The sequence below is a fragment of the Colias croceus genome, chromosome 30 (assembly GCF_905220415.1).
Source record: "Colias croceus chromosome 30, ilColCroc2.1".
Lineage (NCBI taxonomy): Eukaryota > Metazoa > Arthropoda > Insecta > Lepidoptera > Pieridae > Colias > Colias croceus.
In genome coordinates this window covers 1413322-1438420 of record NC_059566.1, presented here as the reverse complement: position 1 = coordinate 1438420, position 25099 = coordinate 1413322, and the positions used below count along the sequence as shown (strand labels likewise).

Genomic DNA, 25099 nt, shown 5'->3' with positions numbered 1-25099 from the left:
GGTTATCTACGGCCAATTGTAGTTATCTCTCTCTAATATATCTATTCGTTACTTGTTAGAAAGAGACAAATAAAATTGTTTATTGCGCAGAGGCTATTTTATAGGTATGAAATAATAATATTTTTGATAGAAAAATATTTAAAAACTGTAGGACTCATCTCAGAATTTATATTTAATGTAGTTCGTTATTCAATCCCAGTATATAGTTTAAGATTAATAATAAACTCAAGTACATAATATAAAATGTACATATTTTTACAAAGTGATACATATTGACCATGGGCTTTAATATGAGTTTTAAAATAAGTTACTAAGTATGCATTTACTAACTGTAAGTTTAAAATTCAAGGGAGTGGGTTTAATAATAATAGTTAATATTTAACCTCCTAAGACCCCGCGTACAAAATTTTGTACAAAATAAAATAGTGTTATCTGACCCAGCTCTGTCATATAGTGTATAGTAGTAACCGCCCAGTGTACAATTTTTTGTACTTATTCTTTTAACAACTGTAGTTTTTTTCAAATCTTCCCGCGAATAGTTTCACATGTCAAAATTACTTAAATAGTTTGTATTGTCTATCTTATCAACGCTGCCAACAAAAAAATAAGTATATTTTCAAAACTAGCTGTGATGAACGACGAAACCTGCCGCTCCCTCGTGCTAAGAGTAAGTTTTATCTCAAAATACTTATATAATCACTAGTTTTCCCACGTCACTTTTAATGTTATTTTATACTATAAGGTGTAAATATTACACACTATTAATATTTTTTGTTGCTGTATTGAATAAAGGTGATTCACAAAGTCATCAATTATTTTGTTCAATATATTGTACATTGGTTCTCAGTATCAAACGTTAGGTATCTGCTTTTCATAGAGTGTAATTTTGTTTTTATTTTAGATTCTAATGAAAATGAGATTCTTCAGTGTCTAAATGAATTAGAATATGAGTCAGAAGCTGAAGAGGACCCTTTTGAATATAATAAGACAGATGACGAGTACATGCCAGATGGAAGAGAGGAATCTTCATCTTCAAGTTCTTCTAGTGAAGATGAACAGCCGCTTATTGAAGATGACAATGATGATTCTCCTTTTTGCGAGGATCAAGTCACAGCAGAACACGAATTCGTCTACGTTGGACACGTGATTGTAGTCGTGGAAGAAATATTATAAGCACTCGCGGAAGAAGGTAGTCGTGGGAGAAGAAGTCGAGGACGCGTAATTTAATATTGCCTTAATAGAAGTTAAGTCTAAAGATCTTAAATGGAAAAATTTTGTTCTCTATTTAATTTCTATAATAAACTTTATTTTTTGGATTTATTATTTTCTCTGCTACATTAAGACCCACTGTACAAAATTTTGTACAAAAGATAGAATTACAGAAGGTGACCAAAAATGTCCCATAGACACCTGGTATTACGGTAAAAATACTTTCGAAACCATAGAAGGTATAGCTTCAAAATTACGACGTTTTACGTCTCTGGGTCTGACAGCAATAAATTAATTTGTGCATAATTTTGTACAGTGGGTTTTTACTACTACCTTTGGTAGTTCCGATCTGGGTCTTAGGAGGTTAAGTAAGTAAGCTTAATATTTTATTTTTGAAACGAAGTTCCTTATCACGCGTTGTGAAAGGGGGGCTCGACGGAAAAAATTGTTACGAAAAGTTGTCACGACACTTTTTGCTAGAGTTGTGCGGCGTGCGCGTGGTTCTCTGTCTGACTCTCTCTAACTTAACACTTCTTTCCATCCGGAATCCGGATGTCCCTTGACATCGTTCAAGTATTTCATTATTATGTATTGGAGTTCCTTGCGATAGGTATGTTTCTAACATTTTTGTTTAATGATATTAAATCATTCAATTATTTTAAGTGGAAATGTTCATCCAAATTAATTTAGCCGTTTTGTAAGATTACCTCGAGTTACAGACATACAAAACAAATCTTTTTTATCCTATAAACGTCGTATTTTATTCGAATGTTGCAAATTTATGAAAAATCTGGCAACATTTTAGAGTGTAAACAAATAATTTTGTATTGAAAACCACAGACTAATAATAATATACTACGTATACAATTGAAAACATTAATTTTAGCCTATGGTCAAAATTAGTTATAAGTTTGTTAGACTGATGTAATAAAATATTTATACTTTTTCTTGACTTTTATTTATATGTATACCTCAATTTTATCGATTTCCTTGGAAAACTACTTAAACAATCAAATATTATGCTTTCGAAAGAATGTATGTGGCTACGTAAAATAGGTACGAGAACGAACAACAACCTTTTCTGTGAACATTGACGATAACAGATTTAATGTACAATTTCAAGGTTTTTACATTTATTGTGACAACGTCTTATAATTCGATAGAGCCGCCTGCACGCACGAAAAAACATGACTCATGCGGCGTTACCTCGCTCTGAGGCGTTCCATGTAAGGCTTGAAGTTCGAGCGAGAGCGCGGAACGTTGGGAACGAACGACAAAGAAGCACAATCGGACGTTGTCACGTTCAACCTCTGAGCGTTCAACTATCGTCAGTAAACCGACTTTACAGACAACCAATTTTTTACGTAATATTTAAAAAGTGGAAGATGGCCGTGTTTTCATTATTCTTATTTTATACTGCAGAATCCTTTAAGATCAGACGGCGTGGAGCTGAACGCATAGAATTGCTCGCTGTCTGATAAATAGTAGATGACTGTTTCTAATTATAAATGAACAATTTATATAAAAAATAAAAGACCAATGAATTCAAATTTTATTTATTTGCAATAAGTTCACTAGTGGCTTTATCGACATATACATTTAGTAACTCCAAAAGACGCCCAGAACTTTCTTTAATTCTATTAACAGTATCATACATATTTAAAATGTACTTATCATCTAACTGTGTATCATTTTTAACAACATTCAAATGTATTTCATCTATAAGACCTTTAATTGCAGTTAGAGAACCAGCTATATAACCAACTTTATACATAAGCCTGTCAGAAAATAGTTCTTGAATGTTCGAGACGGTTTGTATTTTGTACTGTATTACGTTTAAAGTGTCATTGATAGCTGAAAGCAATTTGTGTTCTAATTCAACTGATTTAAATGATCTTCTTCCATCAATAGGTTCATTTGGCTCTTCTGTTTTATCTACGATTTCTGTCCTATTATAACTGTCTGAAGTGTTGTTATCTGTGTCTGTATCGTTTGTTTTATCTGTACTATTTATGGTATCTGTATTTTCATTTAAATCGGTTTCATTTTGAGCATCGTCTACAGACCTAGAAACTCTTAGCAAAGGTTTCTCTTTAATAGATTTCGTAAAATGATCAAGAACGTTAGTTAGTTTTGTCAGATTGTCCGATAAGTTTCTACTTAAATTCAAATAAAATAATTTTTCGTTTATCAAATCCTCATATCTAGGTTGCTGTGTGGATGTCTTATTTTTGTTTTTTCTTAATAATTTCGACACCCAGCCAAACATTCGTCGATTGTCAAACAAACTTTCATCGAATATATTATCTGTGGCTTTGAAATATGGTGCATTGCCACTTTTATAATTATTTATTGCAATTAATTCATCTTCGCTAAAATTATTATTATAAAGATGCTTCATATCGTCTTCGCTTCTCAAGCCATATCCGTAATACGAATTACCTGTGTGCCTTGCTAATGTAGTTGATAGAATGCCTGAAAATATTTAAAATATCTTAGTTAGAATATCATAGTTAAATCTCGACATGTCGTAGTAGAGAGAAAAATTAACAAGTCACACTATTCCTTTTTTTGTTTTTAATACAATGTCCTAGTGTAGAAGAGAACAATAAAAATGTAGGATGCTCAAAATCAATTTTAGAAGCACAGTTGCATGGTTCTTCCTCCAATCTACTTACATCAATCTTTGATTAATTAATAAAAAAAAACTTACACAAAAATGGAAATAAAAACATTTTGACGAGTACACAACGAAGGTGTGAATTAATCTCAGTGTAACTAATTGTTTAACAGATGCTGGTAAATTAAAACAAGGCCTTCATAATAACGTTTTGATAAGCTGTTAACTGTTTACAAAATCTAATAATATTGACTTTATACTATGTGTTTGCTTCGATTAATTATTAAAAATACGATTGATTCGGAACGATAATTAGACCAAAGAATATTTGAAATTTTTAGGCAGTTTTTTCAAATAGTAAATTGGCTGAAACTATATTAGATAAATGTAACGGGTTGCCTCCTTGCCACTGTGCTCACAAACCTTATTATATTAAAGGGCCTGATGAAACACAAATACGAACAAAGCAGCCGTTTTTTACAAAATACTTTTTACATCTATTTCCCCAACTCTGGAGAAATTTGAATTAATTGATACTGGCATCATTATTTAAGGCGCAGACAGACGCGTCTACGCGCGTCTTCTTGGTAAACCTCTAAAACATTTAATTTTATGGCAACATTTTTTTGACACATTGAGAGAAAGCGCCAAGCGGCAATGTAGCTGTCATTTGATCCATTGAATTGATGATTGACATTTGACCACTTGTCAAACTTGGAAGCAAGAAACTCAAAATGTTTTTTCTGATATTTTCCAATGAATAAACGTAAAAATAAGTGTTTAAATGTAAAAATGGATTGTTTTGTGAAAACTAGTGCTGAGAAAGAAGCGATCTATGAAATATATCGATCATGTCGCCTGTGCGGCGGCGGAGCGGGGTATAAAATGCCAATTATACAAAATGTAGTGAACATAACTACAGACGACGTGGAATTAAAAGACAAAATACGGGAATGCGTTCAAATTGAGGCAAGTGATGTTACAATACTTGTTTCATGTAATATTGACTCAATTCTACGTATGTTTGTGAAATGTTTTGAGTTCGTAAAAACATTAATGTTTATCCGTCAATTTGATTCGATTATCTATTATTTCTTATAAGAAACGCAATAAAAAGAATATTTTTCACTTATGAGATCTATTTGTTTATTTATTGTTTGCTATTGAACCTGTTTAACCCAGGCAGAAGCAAATAAGATTTTTTTTTAAAGTAGGTTATTGTCATAAAACTTGAATGAGGTCAGAAAAGAGGTCTATATTCATCCATTAGATATCATACAAAAATATTACTTTGTTATCACTTTAGTAGTACACAACACTTAAATTGTTACTTGATTTTAAAAACATTCTTCAACCTCCTCTAGGACATTAAAAATTCTTTTAACATTTTGAAAATTAATAAATTGATATTACTCATTATGTTATTCTATTCATTTTATATTCCAGGTATCTCAAGATGATAAAATGCCTCCCCTGATTTGTGAGTTGTGCGTCGATAAGATATCGGACTTCTATGATTTCCTAGAGATGTGCAGACGGACAAACAAACGAACAAGGTTACGGCTGGGGCTGCCTCCGCAAGCACTGGTTAGAGATGCGGTAAGTTGTACTTGTGAAATAATATAAAATTTCTCTCCTCTCCGCTACAAAAATCTACACAGTTATAAGGAGAAATTAGAATAATGCAAATGTTTTTATTAAAAGCAATTACCATCTATACTTCAACCTTTTTACTATTTTAACTGTTAAGGGTCTCAGCACACATATGGGATCGGAAAGGGATCGTAACCGTATCGCCTCGAGCCGTTCAGAATGGTTTGTATTAAACTCCCTACTGCAACGCACACTAATCGGAATAGTAACGTAATCGCCTCGCCTCGGAACAGGCTCCGAACTTGCAATTCCAGCGCTAACGGCTCATCGTCCCCGCGCTTACGTCTCTCCGTCCCCGCGCTTACGTCTCTCCGTCCACGCGCTTACGTGTCTGCCTGCTACGACTTGCCGTAGTTACCGTTTTTAGGCGTAACGCCTGTGTCGCCTAGCCGTAGCCGAGTTGACGTACAGGCGCTGCTGATACGCTTTCGTCACGTGCATATGGTAGGTTGACGCCTGGTTGACAGCGAGGCGAAAGGCGTTACGGTTACGATCCCTTTCCGATCCCATATGTGTGCTGAGACCTTAAAAGCACATGTATGCAAATGCAAAGTGTTTGAATAAAATTACTTATTTGGGCTTGGAACATAATTTTGTTACTAGAAGGATACATTGTTTCTGCAAGACTATTCATTTCATAAATAAATGTTAAATTCAACCATTTCCTGATATTAGCTTGCTTAAACTCAACAATAAACCTTTTTTAAGTCATGAAAACATTTATTATAGTATGTATGTACATCTATAAAAGTGGATATAATCAACTATTAATTATTTTTGTTTTTTTAATTAAAAACATTTGTACTTTCAGCCAGATGCAGGCGATTGCATTCTCGGTATAACAGAACCTGTTTATGTAAAAAAGGAGACAAACACATCAAATACAAAGAAAAAGGGAAAAGTTATTAAAGGAAAGGATGTTAAAGTTAAAAAGAAACCTGTTGTTCCAGTAAAGGTTACTATGTTATATGTTTTTGTACTAGCTAACCGCCCGCGGCTGCGCCCGCATTGTCTAAAACCTAATAAATTATATACTAAAAGCTTCCTCTTGAATCACTCTATCTATTAAAAAAAACCGCATCAAAATCCGTTGCGTAGTTTTAAAGATTTAAGCATACAAAGGGACATAGGGACAGAGAAAGCGACTTTGCTTTATACTATGTAGTGATGTTTTATTAGCTTCACCTGTATGTTTGTATGTAACCGACTCCTTTACACTCGATTTTGACCCACTCTAAACGGACAGATTTAATTCAAACTTTGTACACTTATCAAGGATTTGTGACTACAATAATTTTATGAATTGTAGTGTGTTTTTTTTAACTATATTAGTTTATTTTCTGTAAAATACATAGTATAATACAAATGCTGCCTGCCATCTTCTATCCCTATGTATGCTTAGATCTTTAAAACTATTTAACTGATTTTTATTCCAATTTTCAATATTAGTAATATAATTAGATTTTATTGATGTTTACAGCAAGAAATGCCGAAAAGTCTCAGCAGAGAACTTCGTGAATTGTTAATTAGCTCGAAATCGGATAAGATCAAGAAAGCGGAAGCTATGAGTCGATATAATACAAAACCGGAGAAAATACAGGAAAAAGTTCCAGTAAGTTCCGGATATATTTATCTATACTACTATTATAAAGCTGAAGAGTTTGTTTGTTTGAACGCGCTAATCTTGGGAACTACTGGTCCGTTTTGAAAGATTCTTTCAAGTTTCAGTATTAGATAGCCCACTTATCGAGGAAGGCTATATATCATCACACTACAACCAACAGGAGTGGAGCCACGGGGGTGAAACCGCGCAGAGCAGCTAGTTATTATATAAATTCCGTTCCGTTCCGAACGCTGCTTCGCCCGCGCAGACAAAGAAAAACCCGCATAGTTCCTGTTCCCGTGGGATTTCCGGGATTGCGTCAATTTCCCGGGATAAAAAGTAGCCTATGTCCTTTCTCAGGTATCAAAATATCTCCATACCAAAGTTCATGAAAATTGGTTCAGTAGTTTAGGCGTGATCAAGTAACAGACAGACAGACAGAGTTACTTCTGCATTTATAATATATGTATGGATTAACACCCAGACACAGAGCAAACATCAATGTTCATCACACAAATATTTGCCCCGGTTGGGGATCGAACCCACAACCTCTGGCTTGGAAGGCAGTGTACCAACCAAGCCAACCGGTCAGTCAATAATTTATCAGTTTAAGTGTGTGTGTTTTTTTACTATATTAGTTTATTTATATCCATAAAATACATAGTATAATAAACAAATGCTGCCTGCCATCTTCTATCCCTATATATATGCATCTTTAAAACTACGCAACATATTTTAAAGTGAAACTTTTATTACATCGTCTCAAACTTTTTGGTCTGTGTAGCGCATGTCGCGTGACGGTCGGCTGCCGAGTAGGTATAAAGCAGTGTTCGGAGTCATTATCGTACAAATACGATAATTTTGTGCCTAAGTTTCACTTTTACCGTGGTTTCATAAAACCACACAACATTTTTTTATTCCAATTTTCAATATAATCATATAATTCAATTTCTTTGATGTTTACAGGAAGAAAAGTTGAAAGGTCTGAGCAGAGAACTGCGGGAATTGTTAAATAGTTCAAAATCGGATAAGATCAAGAAAGCGGAAGCTATGAGTCGACGTAATACAAAAACGGAGGAAATACAGGAAAGAGTTCAGGTTAGTAAGAAATGCTACTAATATTATAAATTGCTAAAGTTTGTAGGAATGTATGTTGAAAACAGCTGATTTATCTTAAATATCAATAATTGAATATCCATATAACTGTAATTATTTTTAACCGACTTCAAAAAAAGGAGGAGGTTATCAATTCGGCCGGTATGTTTTTTTTTTGTGCATGTACACCGATTACTCCTAGGTTTCTGAACCGATTTACGTGATTCTTTTTTTGTTCGATGCGGGATGGTGTCGAATTGGTCCCAAAAAATTTTATTCGGATAGGCCCAGTAGTTTTTATTTTATGAGCATTTTTGTCTGTATTTGTAAATGTTGCAAGTGCAAGTTTGAAGTCGCTTGTTTTTAACGCAGTTATCACTTGTTAAATTTATGTTTTAACATGCATTTTACAGAAAACGAAACCAGCACCTGAGCCAGAACCAAAATCAATATTGAAAAGGGTAAGATTGTATTTCATTTAAGATTAATTAGATTAAGATTATTATTTCATTTAAGTCTTTTGATAATGTTTATTAATTTAAAATGTAAATAAAACGTTTAAAATAATTATTATCACCAATAATTTCAATTATAGCGGTCTATCAGAAACTAGCTAATATATTTGTATTTCTTTAATGTTTATTGATAATTCTTTAATGTTTATCTATTATACATATAATAAATCTGTAGAAGGGTCAATTCTGTACATTTATTTATTTATTTATTTATTTATTTATTAGAAATACCAACGTTTGTTTACATTGTTTCATTAATTATTAATTACAGACTTATTGTATTCTTCTAAATGTAACAAACAATTATAGGTATTCACAACATGCAAATATAAATTACACAAACTGACAATTTTTAATTGTAAACTCAACAGCGAGAAGAGAAAAAACAACATTACATTATAAAGAGAACAAAGGAAAATGTATATAATAAAAACAATAAATATGTAGTTGCGTCTCAATACTAACACATAACTGTAATAAATTACTATTTTGGTGTTAGAACATAAGGCTAAGAACATAATATAATTTTTAATAACTATGACTACATGCTATACATTAAGCTTACATACAAACAATTTACGAACAGTTCCGAGAGAGGTATTATTAATATCAATGATATCACCATATTTATTTACCATCTTGCACAGTCTTGGAATAGGAGAGTTGGCTCCGAACTTACACCTACGGACTGGTGGAACAAGTGGATCAATTTGCTTTCGGGGATACCTACTAGGGACACGAAAATTTACTTTATTCAAAAGTTGAGGGCAATCAATTTTATTATTTAACAATTTTAATGCAAAAATAAGATCGATTAAAATTTGTCGTTCCTCTAAAGAAGTCATTTTGAAAAATTCCAGTCTATTAGTATAGGAACGCAAACTATTTCTTGATAGTCCGTTTGAATAAATTAAATGCCAAACAAATCTTTTTTGAATTCGCTCTATTCTTAACATGTGTGTCGCATAGTGAGGTCTCCAAACCACCGATCCGTATTCCAAAATGCTTCGTACTAATGAGTTGTATAGCGAAATTTTTAAGTTATTATCCCGAAATACTTTTATATTTCTAATTAAAAATCCTAGCATTTTATATGCCCGGGAGGTAATGTACTCTATATGAGGAACGAAAGTTAACTTAGCATCAAAAACAATGCCCAGATCTTTAACTTGGTTCAGTCTTTGAAGAGAAGTGCCATTGATACTATATGTGTACGCGACGTTAGTGCTTTTTCGTGAAAAAGTAATAAAGTGGCACTTATCTGAATTTAATTCCATGCCATTATTTTGGCACCAAGAAGCAATGCTCTCGAGATCTGATTGAAGTCTGATACAGTCTTCTATTGAATTAATTTCTTTAGATATTTTCAGATCATCGGCATATAGATAAGATTTCGATGATTTCACGGTAGTGACGATATCGTTGATGAAAAAGTTGAAAAGAAGAGGCCCTAAATGAGAGCCCTGTGGAACACCAGACGTAATTCTTTTACAAGATGAATTGAATCCATTGACCACCACAAAAAAATTGCGACTAGATAAATATGATCTAAACCATTCCAAAAATATGTTGGATATACCGTAAGCTGACAGTTTGGCAACCAATACACTATGACTAACCCGGTCGAAAGCCTTACTGAAGTCAGTATATACAACGTCAATCTGTTTCCGTGAATCCAGTGATTCAATTAAAGTTTCACAAAAATCTACAAGATTGGTTGTTGTTGATCGTGAAGGTACAAAGCCATGTTGGACATCATGTAAGAACAATTTGAAGTGATTTTGGAGGAAGGGACAAATTAAAGCTTCCAAAACTTTAGCAAATGTGGACAAAATGGAAATTGGTCTATAGTTTTGAATAGAATTCTGAGGGCCTGACTTATGTATTGGTACCACCTTGGCTGATTTCCAATATAACGGAAAGCATCCAGTTTTGAGAGATCTGTTATAAATAAGTGAGAGAGGCACAGTCAACTGTTTAGAACATTCAACCACAAAAATTGAGGGAATTCCATCGGGCCCAGCACCTTTATTTTTATCGAGTGATTTAAGTTTTTTCAAAATTGTATCATTATCGATCTGTGGTGGCACTAATAATGGACTATTATTCCTAATATTAAAGAAATAGTCAGAGTTTATGCAGCTATTGTAAGTGTCTCCACTATCACTTGTATATATAGAACCAAAATATGAAGAGAAAAGCTCACAGATATGGGAACCATCTGAAGTTGTCACCTCACCGTCAGTCATAAGAGCCGGATAAGCACCAGTACCGCCACGTTTCGATTTAACATAACTCCAAAAAATTTTTGGGTTGCGACTAAATTCATTTTGAAGATTTTCCAAATATCGACTATAGCAGACAGATGCCAGTCGCTTGCAGCGTGAACTAATCAACTTGAATTCAATTAAATCGCGGGGATTTTTGTAATTTTTGAAACGCCATCTTAATTTATTTTTCTCTTTTAAACAATTTATCAAGGAACGGTCATACCACGACGGATATTTATGTCTTGGTTTATTTTTTAAGGGCACCGTTTCATGTATTATTTTTTGAATATTTGCATAAAATAAATTAACCATATCATTGACGTTATCAAGTTTACTCATAATAGTATCCCAATCGATTAGTGCTAATTTTGAACGTATCTCATCATAGTCTGCCCGTCGAAAATTTAATTGTGGGTTATTATTATTAAAATGTAATTTATTATCACGCATAAATAATATATCAATTTCTAGGGGCGGATGCAAGACATCAATATTGCTTAAGGCATCGTGGGATTGCTTGATTGTGCAGGATGGCAAATTACTCAAAATTAAGTCAAGAATTTTACCAGATGTATTTAAAATAAAATTATGTTGTGTTAAATTATTTGTATGCATAAAGTCAGTTAAGGAGCGACCTAATTCAGGAACAACATAATCACTGCTAACATTATTCAGTAAAGCCCAATTTATACTACTCATATTAAAATCTCCAAGTATACAATATTCACAAGTTTGATTACATTCTAATATACCGCTGCATTTGTCCAGGAACCCGTCCAGCATAGAACGGTTAACAGGTGGCGGTAAGTAAATTACACAGAAAGCTATTTGCCGAGTAAATTTACTCTTAGAATAGGGCAAATCGACAAGAACCCAAAGATCTTCCAAGTCTGTCTCCCACCCACATACTCTACGCGAACTAAATTGTCTCGACACAGCGATTAGTACGCCACCACCGTCCCTTTTGAAACTGAATCTAGTATCATTTCTATCTCTTCTATACACTATATATCTTGGATCAAAAAGCTCGCTACTAGCCACACTACTATTTAACCAGGTCTCAGTTAAAACCACGATATCGTAATTATTACACAACACTTGACGATAAAAATTATGAGTTTTTGATCTTAAGCCTCTTGAGTTTTGATAGTATACATTTAAACTATCGAATTTTAAATTAAGTTAACAATAAATATTATCAAACTAGTTACACCTAAATAAGATTGTCTAACGATATTTTATTTTTAACTTGAATATATTGAGAACCCTCGTTTTTCCTTATAAAAATTTTGCCATTACGAATCCAGGTAAATTTATATCCTTTTTCTTTTGCTTTAATTCTTGTCGCCGCGTGCAAAGATTTGTTAGCAGGTGACAAGTGCTCGTTGACAAAAATTGGGGAGTTACCCGTTAGACCGACATGGGCAGTATTCAATTTGCTTTGAGGGTTCTCCTTGTTAAACTTAGAGACAGCAGCAATAACCTGATCGCGCAAACGCACAGACGATAGTTGAACAACTATGGAGCGAGGTCTAGGATTTTCCGTTTTTGTCTTCGCTGTGCGAGTGCAATGAAGGACATTATCAGAACTTAAGTCACAGCCAAGGATATTTCCTAAGTGTGCAACAATATCTATTAAATTTTCGTTTTTACGTTCAGGTACACACTGCAATTCAATATTGTTTTGACGAAGTTGCTGTTCCGTTTGATTGATGCGCACACATAAATCTTCTATAGTATTATTCAATATTGTATTTTGTTTTTCCAGGTCGGTTAATTTTACCTTAGAAATCTCGTAATCTTTTTTCATTTCATCGTATTGGTTACTAATAAAATTGATTGAGTCAGTAATTGTGGCCAATTCTAATCTAATAGGCTTTAGCTCTTTGTTGATAGCGCTCATTAAATTATCTTGCATCGTAGAGAAAATGTCGGCCATGGTACTCTTGATAACATCTTCCACCACCTCACGAATATCATTCCGGGTAAAAGACGACATGGATTTGTCTATGGGTGGAGAATTTAGGGCTTGTCTTTTACTCCCCCTTGTTGTAGTGATATTGCGTACCGGTGTGCTATCATTTTTAGATGATTTGGGTATTGCACGCACACAGTCAGGACAACTCCAAACAGCACGCATTTCCGAGTTAAATACAGCTTCATCCAACGACATGCATGCATAATGATAGGTTTTAGTGCATTTTAAACATTTTATAAATTTGTCATTGTTGTCTTTAGCTGGTGTACAACATCCCCATTTCAATTTATCCATATTAATATATTAATAATTTACTGACAACAATTAATCCAATTGATTAATCCTCACAGATGCAAACTGGGTTCACAAAGCATTTGACGGGTCTAAGTTGTTTAATCAATGACAAAACGGCAGTGAAAGACTCACAATGATAATTCAACTGCAAGCCGTATTCGCTCTTCAGGCAATGCGTACAGATGCTAAAACTGCGCGGATATATACGCGTTATAATAGTTCATCACCGTCACTTTTATTTTACTAACTGCCCGCACACAAAGTTACTATTGTATAATGTTAATACTTTATAAACGAATTAAAAGTTCGTACGAAATGTTTTTTATCACTACACAATCTGAAATCGTGAATGTTCTGTTTATACTAAAAATATATTGTAACTGCAAGTCGAAACGTAAACTTTAAACTATTTTAATGATTTAAAAAATTAAGCACCCATAACACAATATGTTAACTTGTGAATCGTCAAAGACTACATTGAAAATATTGAAAAAATAAATACCAGGGGGTGTTACTGGATCGATACCAAGCCCAAATATGTGATTAAAAAAATTTTTGTCTGTCTGTCTGTCTGTCTGCCTGTATGTTCAGGCATCACGTGAAAACTAACGGTTCGATTTCGATGAAACTTGGTATAATTATACCTTATTATCCTGGGCATAAAATAGGATACTTTTTATCCCGGAAAAATACGTAGAAAAAAAATAAATCTAAATTTTTCTTAATTTTTCCGCGCGGACGGAGTCGCGGGTGGAAGCTAGTTGATAATAATTTTAGAACCCTTAAACTAGGGATGTGATGATACCGATACCGATATAATTGGCACGCCGATATATCGGTATCGCCGATTATAAAACAACCGATACCGATATCGAACAATTCAAAAAACCGCGCCCAATATTCGATGCGGGAGGCCGCCCGCGCGTGCGCACTTTGTTTTTTGAAAAAACTCTACCAATAGTAAACTTTTATTAGGAACTGATTGTATGAGTATAACTTAAAGTTTAACTGACTTTGCAAAATAATAATCCATACTAATATTATAAATGCGAAAGTAACTCTGTCTGTCTGTCTGTCTGTTACTCAATCACACCTTAACTACTGAACCAATTTGCATGAAATTTGGTATAGAGATATTTTGATACCCGAGAAAGGACATAGGATAGGATTTATCCCGGAAATCCCTCAGGAACGGGAACTATGCGGGTTTTTCTTTGAATGCGCGGGCGATGCCGCGGGTGGAAAGCTAGTACTAAAATAAATGGTATTCTTGTTTTTTGATTTGGCATTGTTATTTAAAAGAATACGATTTACAGTTGTGTCTCTGTTAAATGTTTTTTTTTTTTTTTTTTTTTTTTTTTTAAATCTTTATTTTATTAAGGAGGGTTTGATCAGACATGATCATGCCACCCTCATTGGCATTACAAAAATCAACTACCTACGCTTAATACCTAAATTAACAATTGTATAAATAAATCTAGCTTCCTTAGAATAAGGAAGCGCCAAAAAAACATTAATATTGCCCAACAACCTAAGGTTGACCTCAGCAGAAGATCTTTCAGCCTCGTTCCGGACGTTCGTTAAATGTTGGTAACTTTTATGCATAATTCACTATTTATTTTTCTACCAAGCCATCGATATCGGTATCGGTATCGCCGATATTATATTACAAATATCGGTATCGGTATCGTATCGGCAAAATCATGTATCTTTACATCCCTACCTTAAACATAACAAATTTTAATTAAAATTAACTTTTAGAGGGACGATAGTTCATCAAGTAATACATTGAAGAGGACAAGGGAGAAGGAAGTTCAGAAGAGATCCGATGTCCAACCAAAGAAAGTCAAGTTAGTAACTACATGGAAATTAATTAAATTTATATTATACTAGCTGCTCCGCGCGGTTTCACCCCCGTGGCTCCACCCCTGTCGGTCGTAGCGTGATGATATATAGCCTATAACCTTCCTCGATAAATAGGCTATCTAACACCGAAAGAATTTTTCAAATCGTACCAGGTGTTCCCGAGATTAGCGCGTGCAAACAAACAAACAAACTCTTTAGCTTTATAATATTAGTATAGATTGCTTTTGTAACATTCAAATGCAATTTTTATTGTTATTTTTAAAGATTAGATTTTCTTCCGGCTTACAATTTATTTATAACTAGCTGCGCCCTGCGGTTTTACTCCGCTCCGCTCCTGTTGGGCTTAACGTGATGATTTATTATATAGCCTTAGCTTTCGTCGAAAAATGGGCTATCTAACACAGAAAGAATTTTTCAAATCGAACTAGTAGCTCTTGAGATTAGCGCGTTCAAACTAACAAACTTTTCAGCTTTATAATAGAGTTTAAAGTGTCTAACTTTCACGGTTCATGAAATACAGCCTTTTAGACAGACTGCAAATCTCAGTAATAGGGCATTGAGATAATATTACTACGTATGGAGGAGACACCACGAACAAAATCTGATGGCGGCGCGGGGTGCATTTTTTTGCTCGAACTAAGTTTTAAAAATTATTATCTAGTTAGGTACTTACCGATGAAAAGTTACTCCTTTGCACTTTTCCGTATTATTTGTATTATTTGTGCAATATCGTAACACACACGAAGGCATATTTGATGCGTTTCACTTTAAAACAAATGTAAAATGAGCGTGCAGTTACGCCATATGGCGTATGTTGAGCGGAACATAAGTGATGTGGGCGGTGTCGTCTCCATATGTATATCTCAATGTAATAGGGTCCCGTTTTACCCTTTCGTTGCGGAACCCTAAAAATGTACAAAATTGTATTATTTATTTCAGAATAGTAGAAACTAGAGCGACGAGAACATCATGTCATGATATAGTGGATGATGACGACGATGACGACGATGAAGACGATGAAATAATGAATAACAAGGTGCCTTGTAAGATTTGTAAGAAGAAATATCAAATTGGTGTGTCCTTGAACAATCACATGAGGACGCATAAAGTGTAAGTATTTTTGAAGTGAAACTCCTTTAGGCGCGTTGAGAGTAAAATTTCAAATTCGCGTCATGGCAATACCGTCACGTCATGGAGTAAGGCGACGATTTTGGAATCTTTGTATCTCGCAATGAAGTTTCACTTCTGACATGTATGCTCGGCACATCGCTCTGTTTTTATCGCTATGTATATTCTATTATATTGTTAACTGTCTTCATAAAAAGATGTTTTTCAAGTTGATTGTATTTTTTGTAATTGGTGAAACTGGAATTTAACTTCGTGCACTAGTTTTTGAGCTTATCCTGAACAGATAAACAGATGCGTCGTCTACTCTATTATTTTGCACATGTACTGACAATATATTAATAATTAATCCACTTTTAACTTTAATTTTATATCTTTGTAAAAAAGAGCGTGTGTGCCGAGCACAGGTGTCAGAAGTGAAACTTTTTTGACAAGATGCAAACATACCAACGTCGTCTTACTCCATGACGTGACGGTATTGCCATGACGCGATATAGAAATTTGACTCTCAACGCGCTTAATGAAGTTTCACTTCAATAATGAATACATTTAACTGATGTGATACAATATATCTATAATATAAAAATGAATACCAAAATGTGTTGGTAAGTGCATAACTTGAGAACGGCTTAACCGATTTCGTTAATTCTTTTTTTATAATATTCCTTGAAGTACGAGGATGGTTCTTATGTAGAGAAAACGTGAATATGTACCACGGGCGAAGCCGGGGCGGACCGCTAGTAAAATATATTTATTTATGCAATAATATATTCTATCAAATGATTTTTAATACTTTAAATATTGTCAACAATTTCAAATAGATTTAACTCTTTAATTTATTTTCAGACCTGAAAAAATAATACATAAATGCAACAAGTGCAAAAAGACATTTGCAACGAGCAGAGAATTAGATCGGCACAAATGTGTGACGGAAAGTAAACGGACAAGTAATGTTAAAGAAACTGAAGTCAAAGAGAGTAAGTTATCCTACTCATATTATAATTGACGACGCGGTTGGCGCAGTGGTAAAGTAACTGCCTACTGAGCTGACGGTCCCGGGTTCGATCCCCGGTCAGGGCAAATATGTGTGTGAAGAACTCAATTATTTGTTCTTGGGTCTGGGTGTTATTATCTATATATGTATTTATTAAATATTATATTTATCGTCGCCTAGTACCCACAACACAAGCCCTAATTGAGCTTACTGTGGGACTAGGTCCATTTGTGTAATAATGTCCTATAATATTTATTTATTTATTTATTTATAAATGCGAAAGTTTGTGCGGATGGATGTGTGTGTGTATGTTTGTTACTCTTTCACGCAAATACTACTGACCGATTAGAATGCAATTTAGCACACATATAGAGGGTAACTTGGATTAATACATACGATAGGATAGGTAACCCCACGGGAACGGGAAACATGCGGGTTTTTCTTTGAAAACGCGGGTGGAAAGCTATTATTAAGTAAATATTCAAGTAATAAATATATTTCAGGACAATTTTCATACACAGCACGATCTGATCCCAAACTAAGCATTCGCTTGTGTTATGGAAACCAGATGGCTGATATACATACATAATATATAATCCATACTAATATTATAAATGCGAAAGTAACCCTGTCTGCCTGTCTGTTACTCAATCACGCCTTAACTACTGAACCAATTTGCATGAAATTTGGTATAGAGATATTTTGATACCCAAGAAAGGACATAGGATAGGTTTTATCCCGGAAATCCCACGGGAACGGGAACTATGCGGGTTTTTCTTTGACTGCGCGGGCGATGCCGCGGGTGGAAAGCTAGTTTTAAATAAATACTTATATAGATAATTAACACACAGACACAGAGCAAACACCTATTAATATAATATATTATTATATCGTTAAGGGCTTTCAATATCAGTTTAAAGTTATTTGATATCTGCAATAGTTATGGAATAATCGCCTGTGCACACTTAACTATTACACCCTGTATATGGAGATGGAGATTGTATCACCATATTTTAATACCATGTTTAAAACAAAATAAATATTTATTTATTTTATATATTTAACCCGGAAATACCATGGGCATATTAAATATTAATATTATAAATGCGAAAGTAACTCTGTCTGTCTGTCTGTCTGTTACTCAATCACGCCTAAACTACTGAACCAATTTGCATGAAATTTGGTATGGAGATATTTTGATACCCGAGAAAGGACATAGGCTACCTTTTATTGCGAAATATGTACCACGGGTGAAGCCGGGGTGGACCACTAGTTAAATATAAATGATTTATTAATTTTATATTACTTTTTAAATTTTCAGCGACTGTGGAATGCAAGTATTGTAATAAACCATTTAAAAGTATGGCGAGTATTCACGGACACATAGCTAGGTGTAAAAAACGTAAGTTTTTCATTTAATATTGATAAAAATTAACGCACATATCTGTATAAGGACTAGCTGCGCCCCGCGGTTTTACTCGCAGTGCTCCGCTCCTGTTGGTCGTAGCGTGATGATAATATATAGCCTAGCCTCAATAAATGGGCTATCTAACACCGAAATAATTTTTCAAATTGGACCAGTAGTTCCTGAGATTAGCGCGTTCAAACAAACAAGCTTTATAATATTAGTACATATATAGATATCGAATATATATGTCACTGTGAGATTATAAATACCATTGCTTTATATGTATTAGTCAGTTCTTTAAAGAAACGAATCTTCAATGGCGGCGCTTATCATTCCCTCTCGCTCGCACACGGCCGTACGGTATGCAAAAAAAAAGGGAAAAATAAAATCACTACAATGTATTAGATTTTCCCTATAATAGCTTTTATCATAAATTTACAATGACAATTATGCATTTGCGAAAGTAAATAATGTTTTATTGGAATTTGACAAAATATGTTCTTTGGGAAAAGTTGTTCAGTAAGAAAAGTATTATGGGGATTTTATTACATTCTGTATACGTAAATATGATAATTCATATAAATACACAAATACAATAACAAAAAAGTTTGTCAACAAACAATTTGAAATAATTAATAAAATAATTATCAATTTACGTTATTTTTATTTTCTTTTTTGCTGATCCTACCATCTGTCAAAGTCAGCTTTGGCCGCCATTGAAGATTCGTTTCTTTATTGAACTGACTAATAACATAATTCACATGTTTTTTTATTTCCTTATCATGCTGAGACTTCCTTCTTTTAAGTCTTTAAAAATAAACATAAATGCGAAAGTTTGTGAGGCTGGATGTATGTGTGTGTATGTTTGTTACTCTTTCACGCAAATACTACTGAACCGATTACAATAAAATTTAGCACACATATAGAGGGTAACTTGGATTAACACATAGGTTTTATCCCGGAAATCCCACGGGAACGGGAACTATACGGGTTTTTCTTTAACGCGGGCGAAGCCGCGGGCGGAAAGCTAGTATAAAATTCTTAACCCTGCTCTTTATACTGATAATCCCTCTGGAATATCAGTTATCAAAAGGAAAATCTTTCTTACGCGTGTACTAGCAAGTAAATCACTACATAGTATAAAACAAAGTCGCTTTCTCTGTCCCTATGTCCCTTTGTATGCTTAAATCTTTAAAACTACGCAACGGATTTTGATGCGGTTTTTTTTAATAGATATATTGATTCAAGAGGAAGGTTTTAGTATATAATGTACTAGTGGTCCGCCCCGGCTTCGCCCGTGGTACCTACATGTTTAAACTATCCTATCTCTCAAGTTGGATCGAACTGCACATGGTGTGCGAATTTTATTATAATCGGTTAAGTGGTTTAGGAGTCCATTGAGGACAAACATTGTGACACGAGATTTATATATATTAAGATAATGTATTAGGTTTTAGACAAAGCGGGCGAAGCCGCGGGCGGTAAGCTAGTAAACTATTAAAATATATTTACAGGTACATCAACAACTTCATCAACAACAGTGATACAGCCGTCAGTAAGGAAACGTTTGAAACCGTTACAAGTTCGCACGGTTCGATGCGATCCGTTACTCGTGGAGCGGGATAATGGACACTTTGACGTGTCGCGTGTTGTTTGTGTGAGTATTGTATAATAGTTTATATTAGAACTAGCTTCCGCCCACGACTTTGTACGTGCATCCCCGTTTTTCCCCGTCCCCGCAAGAATTTCGGGAAATCCTTTCTTAGGGGACGCCTACGTTATGACATCTACCTGCATGCCAAATTTCAACCCGATACGTCCAGTGGTTTGGGCTGTGCGTTGATAGATCACTATATCAGTCACCTTTGAGTTTTATATATATAGATTTGTGATACATTTTGACATCGGTTCAATTTTTATTTTTTTATACTAGGTATAGGGTAGGGTTGGGTTATCTACACTAATATTATAAACAGGAAAACTTTGTTTGTTTGATTGTAATGAATAGGCTCAAAAAATACTGGACCGATTTTAAAAATTCTTTCACCATTCGAAAGCTACATTATCCACGAGTAATAAAGGCTAGGTTTTATCCCGGAAATCCCACGGGAACGGGAACTATACGGGTCTTTCTTTGAAAACGCGGGCGAAGCCGCAGGCAATAAGCTAGTGTAAAATAAGAAAAAGATGTATAATTTTTTGATTCAAATTTCAATTATAACATGTTTTTCTACTTTTTATACTTTGAAAGATAACTCAAGATTCTCAAAATTGATAAAAAATTTATTATTTACTAGCTTTCCGTCCTGGCTTCGCCCGTGGTACCTACATGTTTAAACTATCCTATCTCTCAAGTTGGATCGAACTGCACACACACGAATTTTATTATAATCGGTTATGTGGTTTAGGAGTCCATTGAGGACAAACATTGTGACACGAGATTTATATATATTAAGATTAACATACAAAGCTTCAATTCATTTAGGTAAAATTCACATTATTTTAACTGAAATGCGGTATTATATTTTCCTACTATATTTCCTATAAGATATTTCCAAATGTAAAAGATTTGCAAAAGATATTTCAACTTTGCAAAAGATATTTCCTAATGTCAAAGCAAATACTGATGAAGTAATAGCCAAAACGATTTTAAAAATTGTCTATACCATAGATCATTTAATACCTGTATAAACATCGTTCTATAATACTTTAACAGATAAACTAATAATTATCTCTTTATTTTCAGCCATACGGTCTCGACAAAAACTGCGTATACCCGTACCAAAACACACAACGCTCGTCCCTACTCAGTGAAGACAAAATGGTCGTCATTCGTGATGATATTACCAACTCGTTTGAACTAGAAGAGTATGTACATTGGGATTCTGATTCTGGCACAGACGAGTCAGACATTTATATAGAAAAACGACGAAAAGTCGACAGTCTATCATCTATAGCGCTAAAAACAATATTCTCCGAGAAATTCCTGGGAAAAGTGCCGAAGAAAAAACGGAAGGTCAAAATGGAGAACGCGTTCGATTCGATATTAAATACTAGTGAAGTTGATAATGATTTTAGACTGGACATCGATAGTATTATACACAATTTGGGCGATGATAAGAGTGAAAGAGACAGCGTTAGTATTAAAATACTTAATGTATTCAGTCAGAAAGAGACGGACTATGATAGCGATAGAACGAGTTTTAACGATGAATTTGATACAGTACAAAGTAACACAAGTAATTTAAAAAGTAGCTTAAGTTTTAATAAAGATGTTAATGATGAAACTTCAACAAATAGCATAGATAGTATAGCAGAAACGTCAATTTTACAAAATTTAAAAGGTGATGAACTTAAAACTCTATTAGATACAGATACAACATTAAAATTAGAAGAAAAAGTTAAAAATGATAATGTTGAAAATGTAAATGTAAGTAATGAATCAAAAGATAAAACACAAAATGAATCATCCAATACAGACGTAAATGGAGAAAATGATACATCAGTTAATTTAAATCAAACTGAAAATCAAAGTGAAGAAAGTAATCATAATAGTGAAGATGCTGATTTAAGGTTAGATACTGAAGAAAATAGTGCACAAATGAATGATTTTGTGTCTAAAAATAATGAAGAAATAATTAAAAATGACGTCAGCAATTATGATACAGCAAAAACAAGTATAGATGAAAATTTAAAAGAATCAGATATTAATAGTCATGAAGATACTATTAAACAGAAAGAAGAAAGTAGAAAAGATGAATCAAATACAGAAAATGCGGAAAATACGAGTAAAAATGTAATAGTAACTAAAGATCTATCCAAAAATGCAAAAAGCATAGACTCTACAAGTATAAATGATATCGTGAATAGTGTAGAAGCACTTAGTGTAAATAGTGATGAAAATAATAGTGAAAACACCAATTTAGAAGGTAGTAAAAGCAATAGTGGAACTAATACAAGTGATAAGTCGGTTGAAGACGCTGTTAATGACATAAAATGCGTTGAAATCAGTAATACGGTTAAAGAGTGTAGTGATATAATAAACAGTGCGGAAAATTTTAATAATACTTGTAATTATGAAGAAAATACGAGTGTTAAAGAAAATGTGGTAGAAAATAACAGTGAAATATCAAATGATTCGAAAAATAACAGTGATAATATAAACAGTGCAGACAATGTAAGTCAAGAAGACTCAAAAACAGAAGATATTAGTGAAAACGCGATTGGTGATACAAATATTGATAAAATGAACATAAATAATACAGAAAATATTAGTGCAAATACAAATCAAACAGCAGAAACAAATAAAATTGCGTCAACAGACGGTAATTTCGACAAAATTGACCACGTTGAGACAAACAATACAAAAAGTACCGCGAATTCCGACAAAATTGACGCAAACAACACGCAAGAAATTAGTCAAAATACGGAAAATATTCACGAATTTGACAAAAATGGTGATGTTGACAGTGACAATTTCAATATGGACGACTTGGAAGACGTCAGCGATACTGACATTGATGATAATAAGCTTATGGACGATATAAACGATCAGTTAAACCAAAATAACGATTTAAACAATCCGTTAAATCAAAATAACGATTTAAACAATCCGTTAAATCAAAATAACGATTTAAACAATCTGTTAAATCAAAATAACGATTTAAACAATCTGTTAAATCAAAATAACGATTTAAACGATCAGTTAAATCAAGATAATGATGGAAATGACAAAATAACTCTTGATGATTTGTTGACGAAAGGACAAAATGATTTGGATAGTATATCAGATGGAGAGTTTACATTGGATGAATAGATGTATAGTTATTAGTTAGATATACATATAAAGGGTGCTGGGTGTCCCACTATCGGTATACTAAGCGCGAAGGGACTTGTAGTTTTGCATACACTGATCACGTAAAAAAAATACTTAAACAACAAAATTACGTCAAAAATGTTTTGCTAAATTTTTCCTGAAAATCCATGTTTTCATCTCTAGCTTCGCTTAGCCGGCATATACCACTTCTCTAATGTGAGCATTTTCTTTCTATGAAAACATAATCTTAAACGATAGCTCACGTGCTGGTGGCAAAGATGGGTGTGTTGCTTGTTATGGGTGTACACATAGAGTTTTAAGAATTCATCTATTTAAAAAAAGAATGCGTCTGGAATTTTATAAGTATTTTTTACGTACTCAGCGTATGCAAAACTATAACCTTTGAGCTTAGTATACCAACAGTGGAACACCCTGTATATGGGGTATATTGCATTTGGTGGAAAAAGGGATTTTGTTTTTATTAAGAAATAGAAAAGAAATTGCATCTTTTTTTAAAGGAAACAAAAGATGGAACAATATTTCGTTTGTTTGAAGAAAAACAAACACAGTTTTAAGCATATTTTACAAGAATAAGAAAGATTGCGGTTTGCATCTTTTTTAATAATATTGCAAATTTTAACCTGAACTCAAACTATTATTTTTTTATATGATAATCGCAAATAATCGCCGAAGTTTTAATAAATATAAAGCCTACTTGCTTGTATAGAAATGTCATTAAATTCATTTTCCCCAAACCCCATTAGAAATAAACTAAAATATTATTATGTCACTAACCTCAAATAAAATAAATTAATAAGATAATAGATACTAAGATATAATATAATTTTGATATATAGCATATAAACATATTATGAAATTAAGTTTCATACACTTTTATATAAAAACCGTATCAAATAGTTTTGCAGATCAAAGTCAAATCTATCTCGCACGCACATAAGAAATCACATATATGCTATCTCTTTGTAACGTAAATCATATTCGGAAAGTTTTTTCTTCACAAAATTATTTGATGCGTTGAATATTACATAAATGAAGGTTGATTTTTATTTAGTTATGTATGTTAAGTTATGTTAAGTACTTATCTATAAGATGTAAATATGTACTGTGAAATAAAAAGTTTTTTTATAAGAAGTTGTTTTATTTATTTTTTAGGATTAAACACTATCAATACCTTTCATAAGGCATTTTATATATCACCATAGAACTGATTTCCTGGGTTCGATTCCCGGTGGAGGCGAATAAATGTCTCGGTCTGGCAGGACACAGACGGCTGATCACCTACTTGTCAGTTATTCGTAAAGAAAATCGATCAGTGAAAATTTGTTTCACTGATCGATTTTCTTTACTTTACGTATGCATAATGCCCACTAGGGGACACGGGACTTAACCCATCACTACATAGTATAAAACAAAGTCGCTTTCTCTGTCCCTTTATCCCTATGTCCCTATAAATGCTTAAATCTATAAAACTACGCAACTGATTTTGATGCGTTTTTTTTTTAATTTTAATTATTTTTATTTATTTTATTTATTATTATAAAACAAAATTTCACATTTCTTTCAAATACAATTTTGCGATGCGAAACCTTACGAGGTTTGTTGCAACGCTCACAGTCGCTCACAGAAGTAACT

The 25099-nt window shown here is 33.4% G+C and overlaps 2 protein-coding genes across 5 annotated transcripts; one reads left to right on the top strand and one right to left on the bottom strand.

Annotated features, from left to right (window-relative positions):
• Positions 1 to 2761: 2761 nt before the first annotated feature.
• On the bottom strand, positions 2762 to 3982 carry LOC123704518. Its single transcript, XM_045652900.1, has 2 exons — positions 3923 to 3982; positions 2762 to 3684 (listed from the first exon to the last, which is right to left on the bottom strand). The coding sequence occupies exons 1-2, from the start codon at positions 3942 to 3944 to the stop codon at positions 2762 to 2764; spliced, it is 945 nt and encodes a 314-aa protein (XP_045508856.1). The 5' UTR covers positions 3945 to 3982.
• A 550-nt stretch (positions 3983 to 4532) lies between these two features.
• LOC123704755 (putative uncharacterized protein DDB_G0282133) lies at positions 4533 to 23705 on the top strand. Of its 4 annotated transcripts, none has more exons than XM_045653234.1 (13): positions 4533 to 4798; positions 5276 to 5428; positions 6294 to 6437; positions 6963 to 7094; positions 8052 to 8183; positions 8594 to 8641; positions 14999 to 15087; positions 16043 to 16213; positions 17075 to 17205; positions 18544 to 18624; positions 20145 to 20287; positions 21377 to 23195; positions 23226 to 23705. In XM_045653234.1, exons 1-13 carry the CDS (start codon positions 4586 to 4588, stop codon positions 23444 to 23446), a joined length of 3477 nt encoding a protein of 1158 aa, XP_045509190.1. In that variant the 5' UTR covers positions 4533 to 4585; the 3' UTR covers positions 23447 to 23705. The 4 variants fall into 4 exon arrangements, with proteins under 4 accessions (XP_045509190.1, XP_045509191.1, XP_045509189.1 ...); XM_045653235.1 differs by having other exon boundaries at positions 21377 to 23225; positions 23346 to 23705; XM_045653233.1 differs by having other exon boundaries at positions 21377 to 23705.
• The last annotated feature ends 1394 nt before the right edge of the window (positions 23706 to 25099 follow it).

Bases quoted from the DNA above. Each gene is read 5' to 3' on its own strand.
- LOC123704755 (XM_045653233.1), top strand. From the start codon at position 4,586: ATGAATAAACGTAAAAATAAGTGTTTAAATGTAAAAATGGATTGTTTT. The intron at 7,095-8,051 runs GTAAGTTCCGGA...TGATGTTTACAG, and splicing joins AAATACAGGAAAAAGTTCCA to GAAGAAAAGTTGAAAGGTCT. The intron at 15,088-16,042 runs GTTAGTAACTAC...TATTTATTTCAG, and splicing joins GTCCAACCAAAGAAAGTCAA to AATAGTAGAAACTAGAGCGA.
- LOC123704518 (XM_045652900.1), bottom strand. From the start codon at position 3,944: ATGTTTTTATTTCCATTTTTGT. The intron at 3,685-3,922 runs GTAAGTTTTTTT...AAATATTTTCAG, and splicing joins GTTTTTATTTCCATTTTTGT to GCATTCTATCAACTACATTA.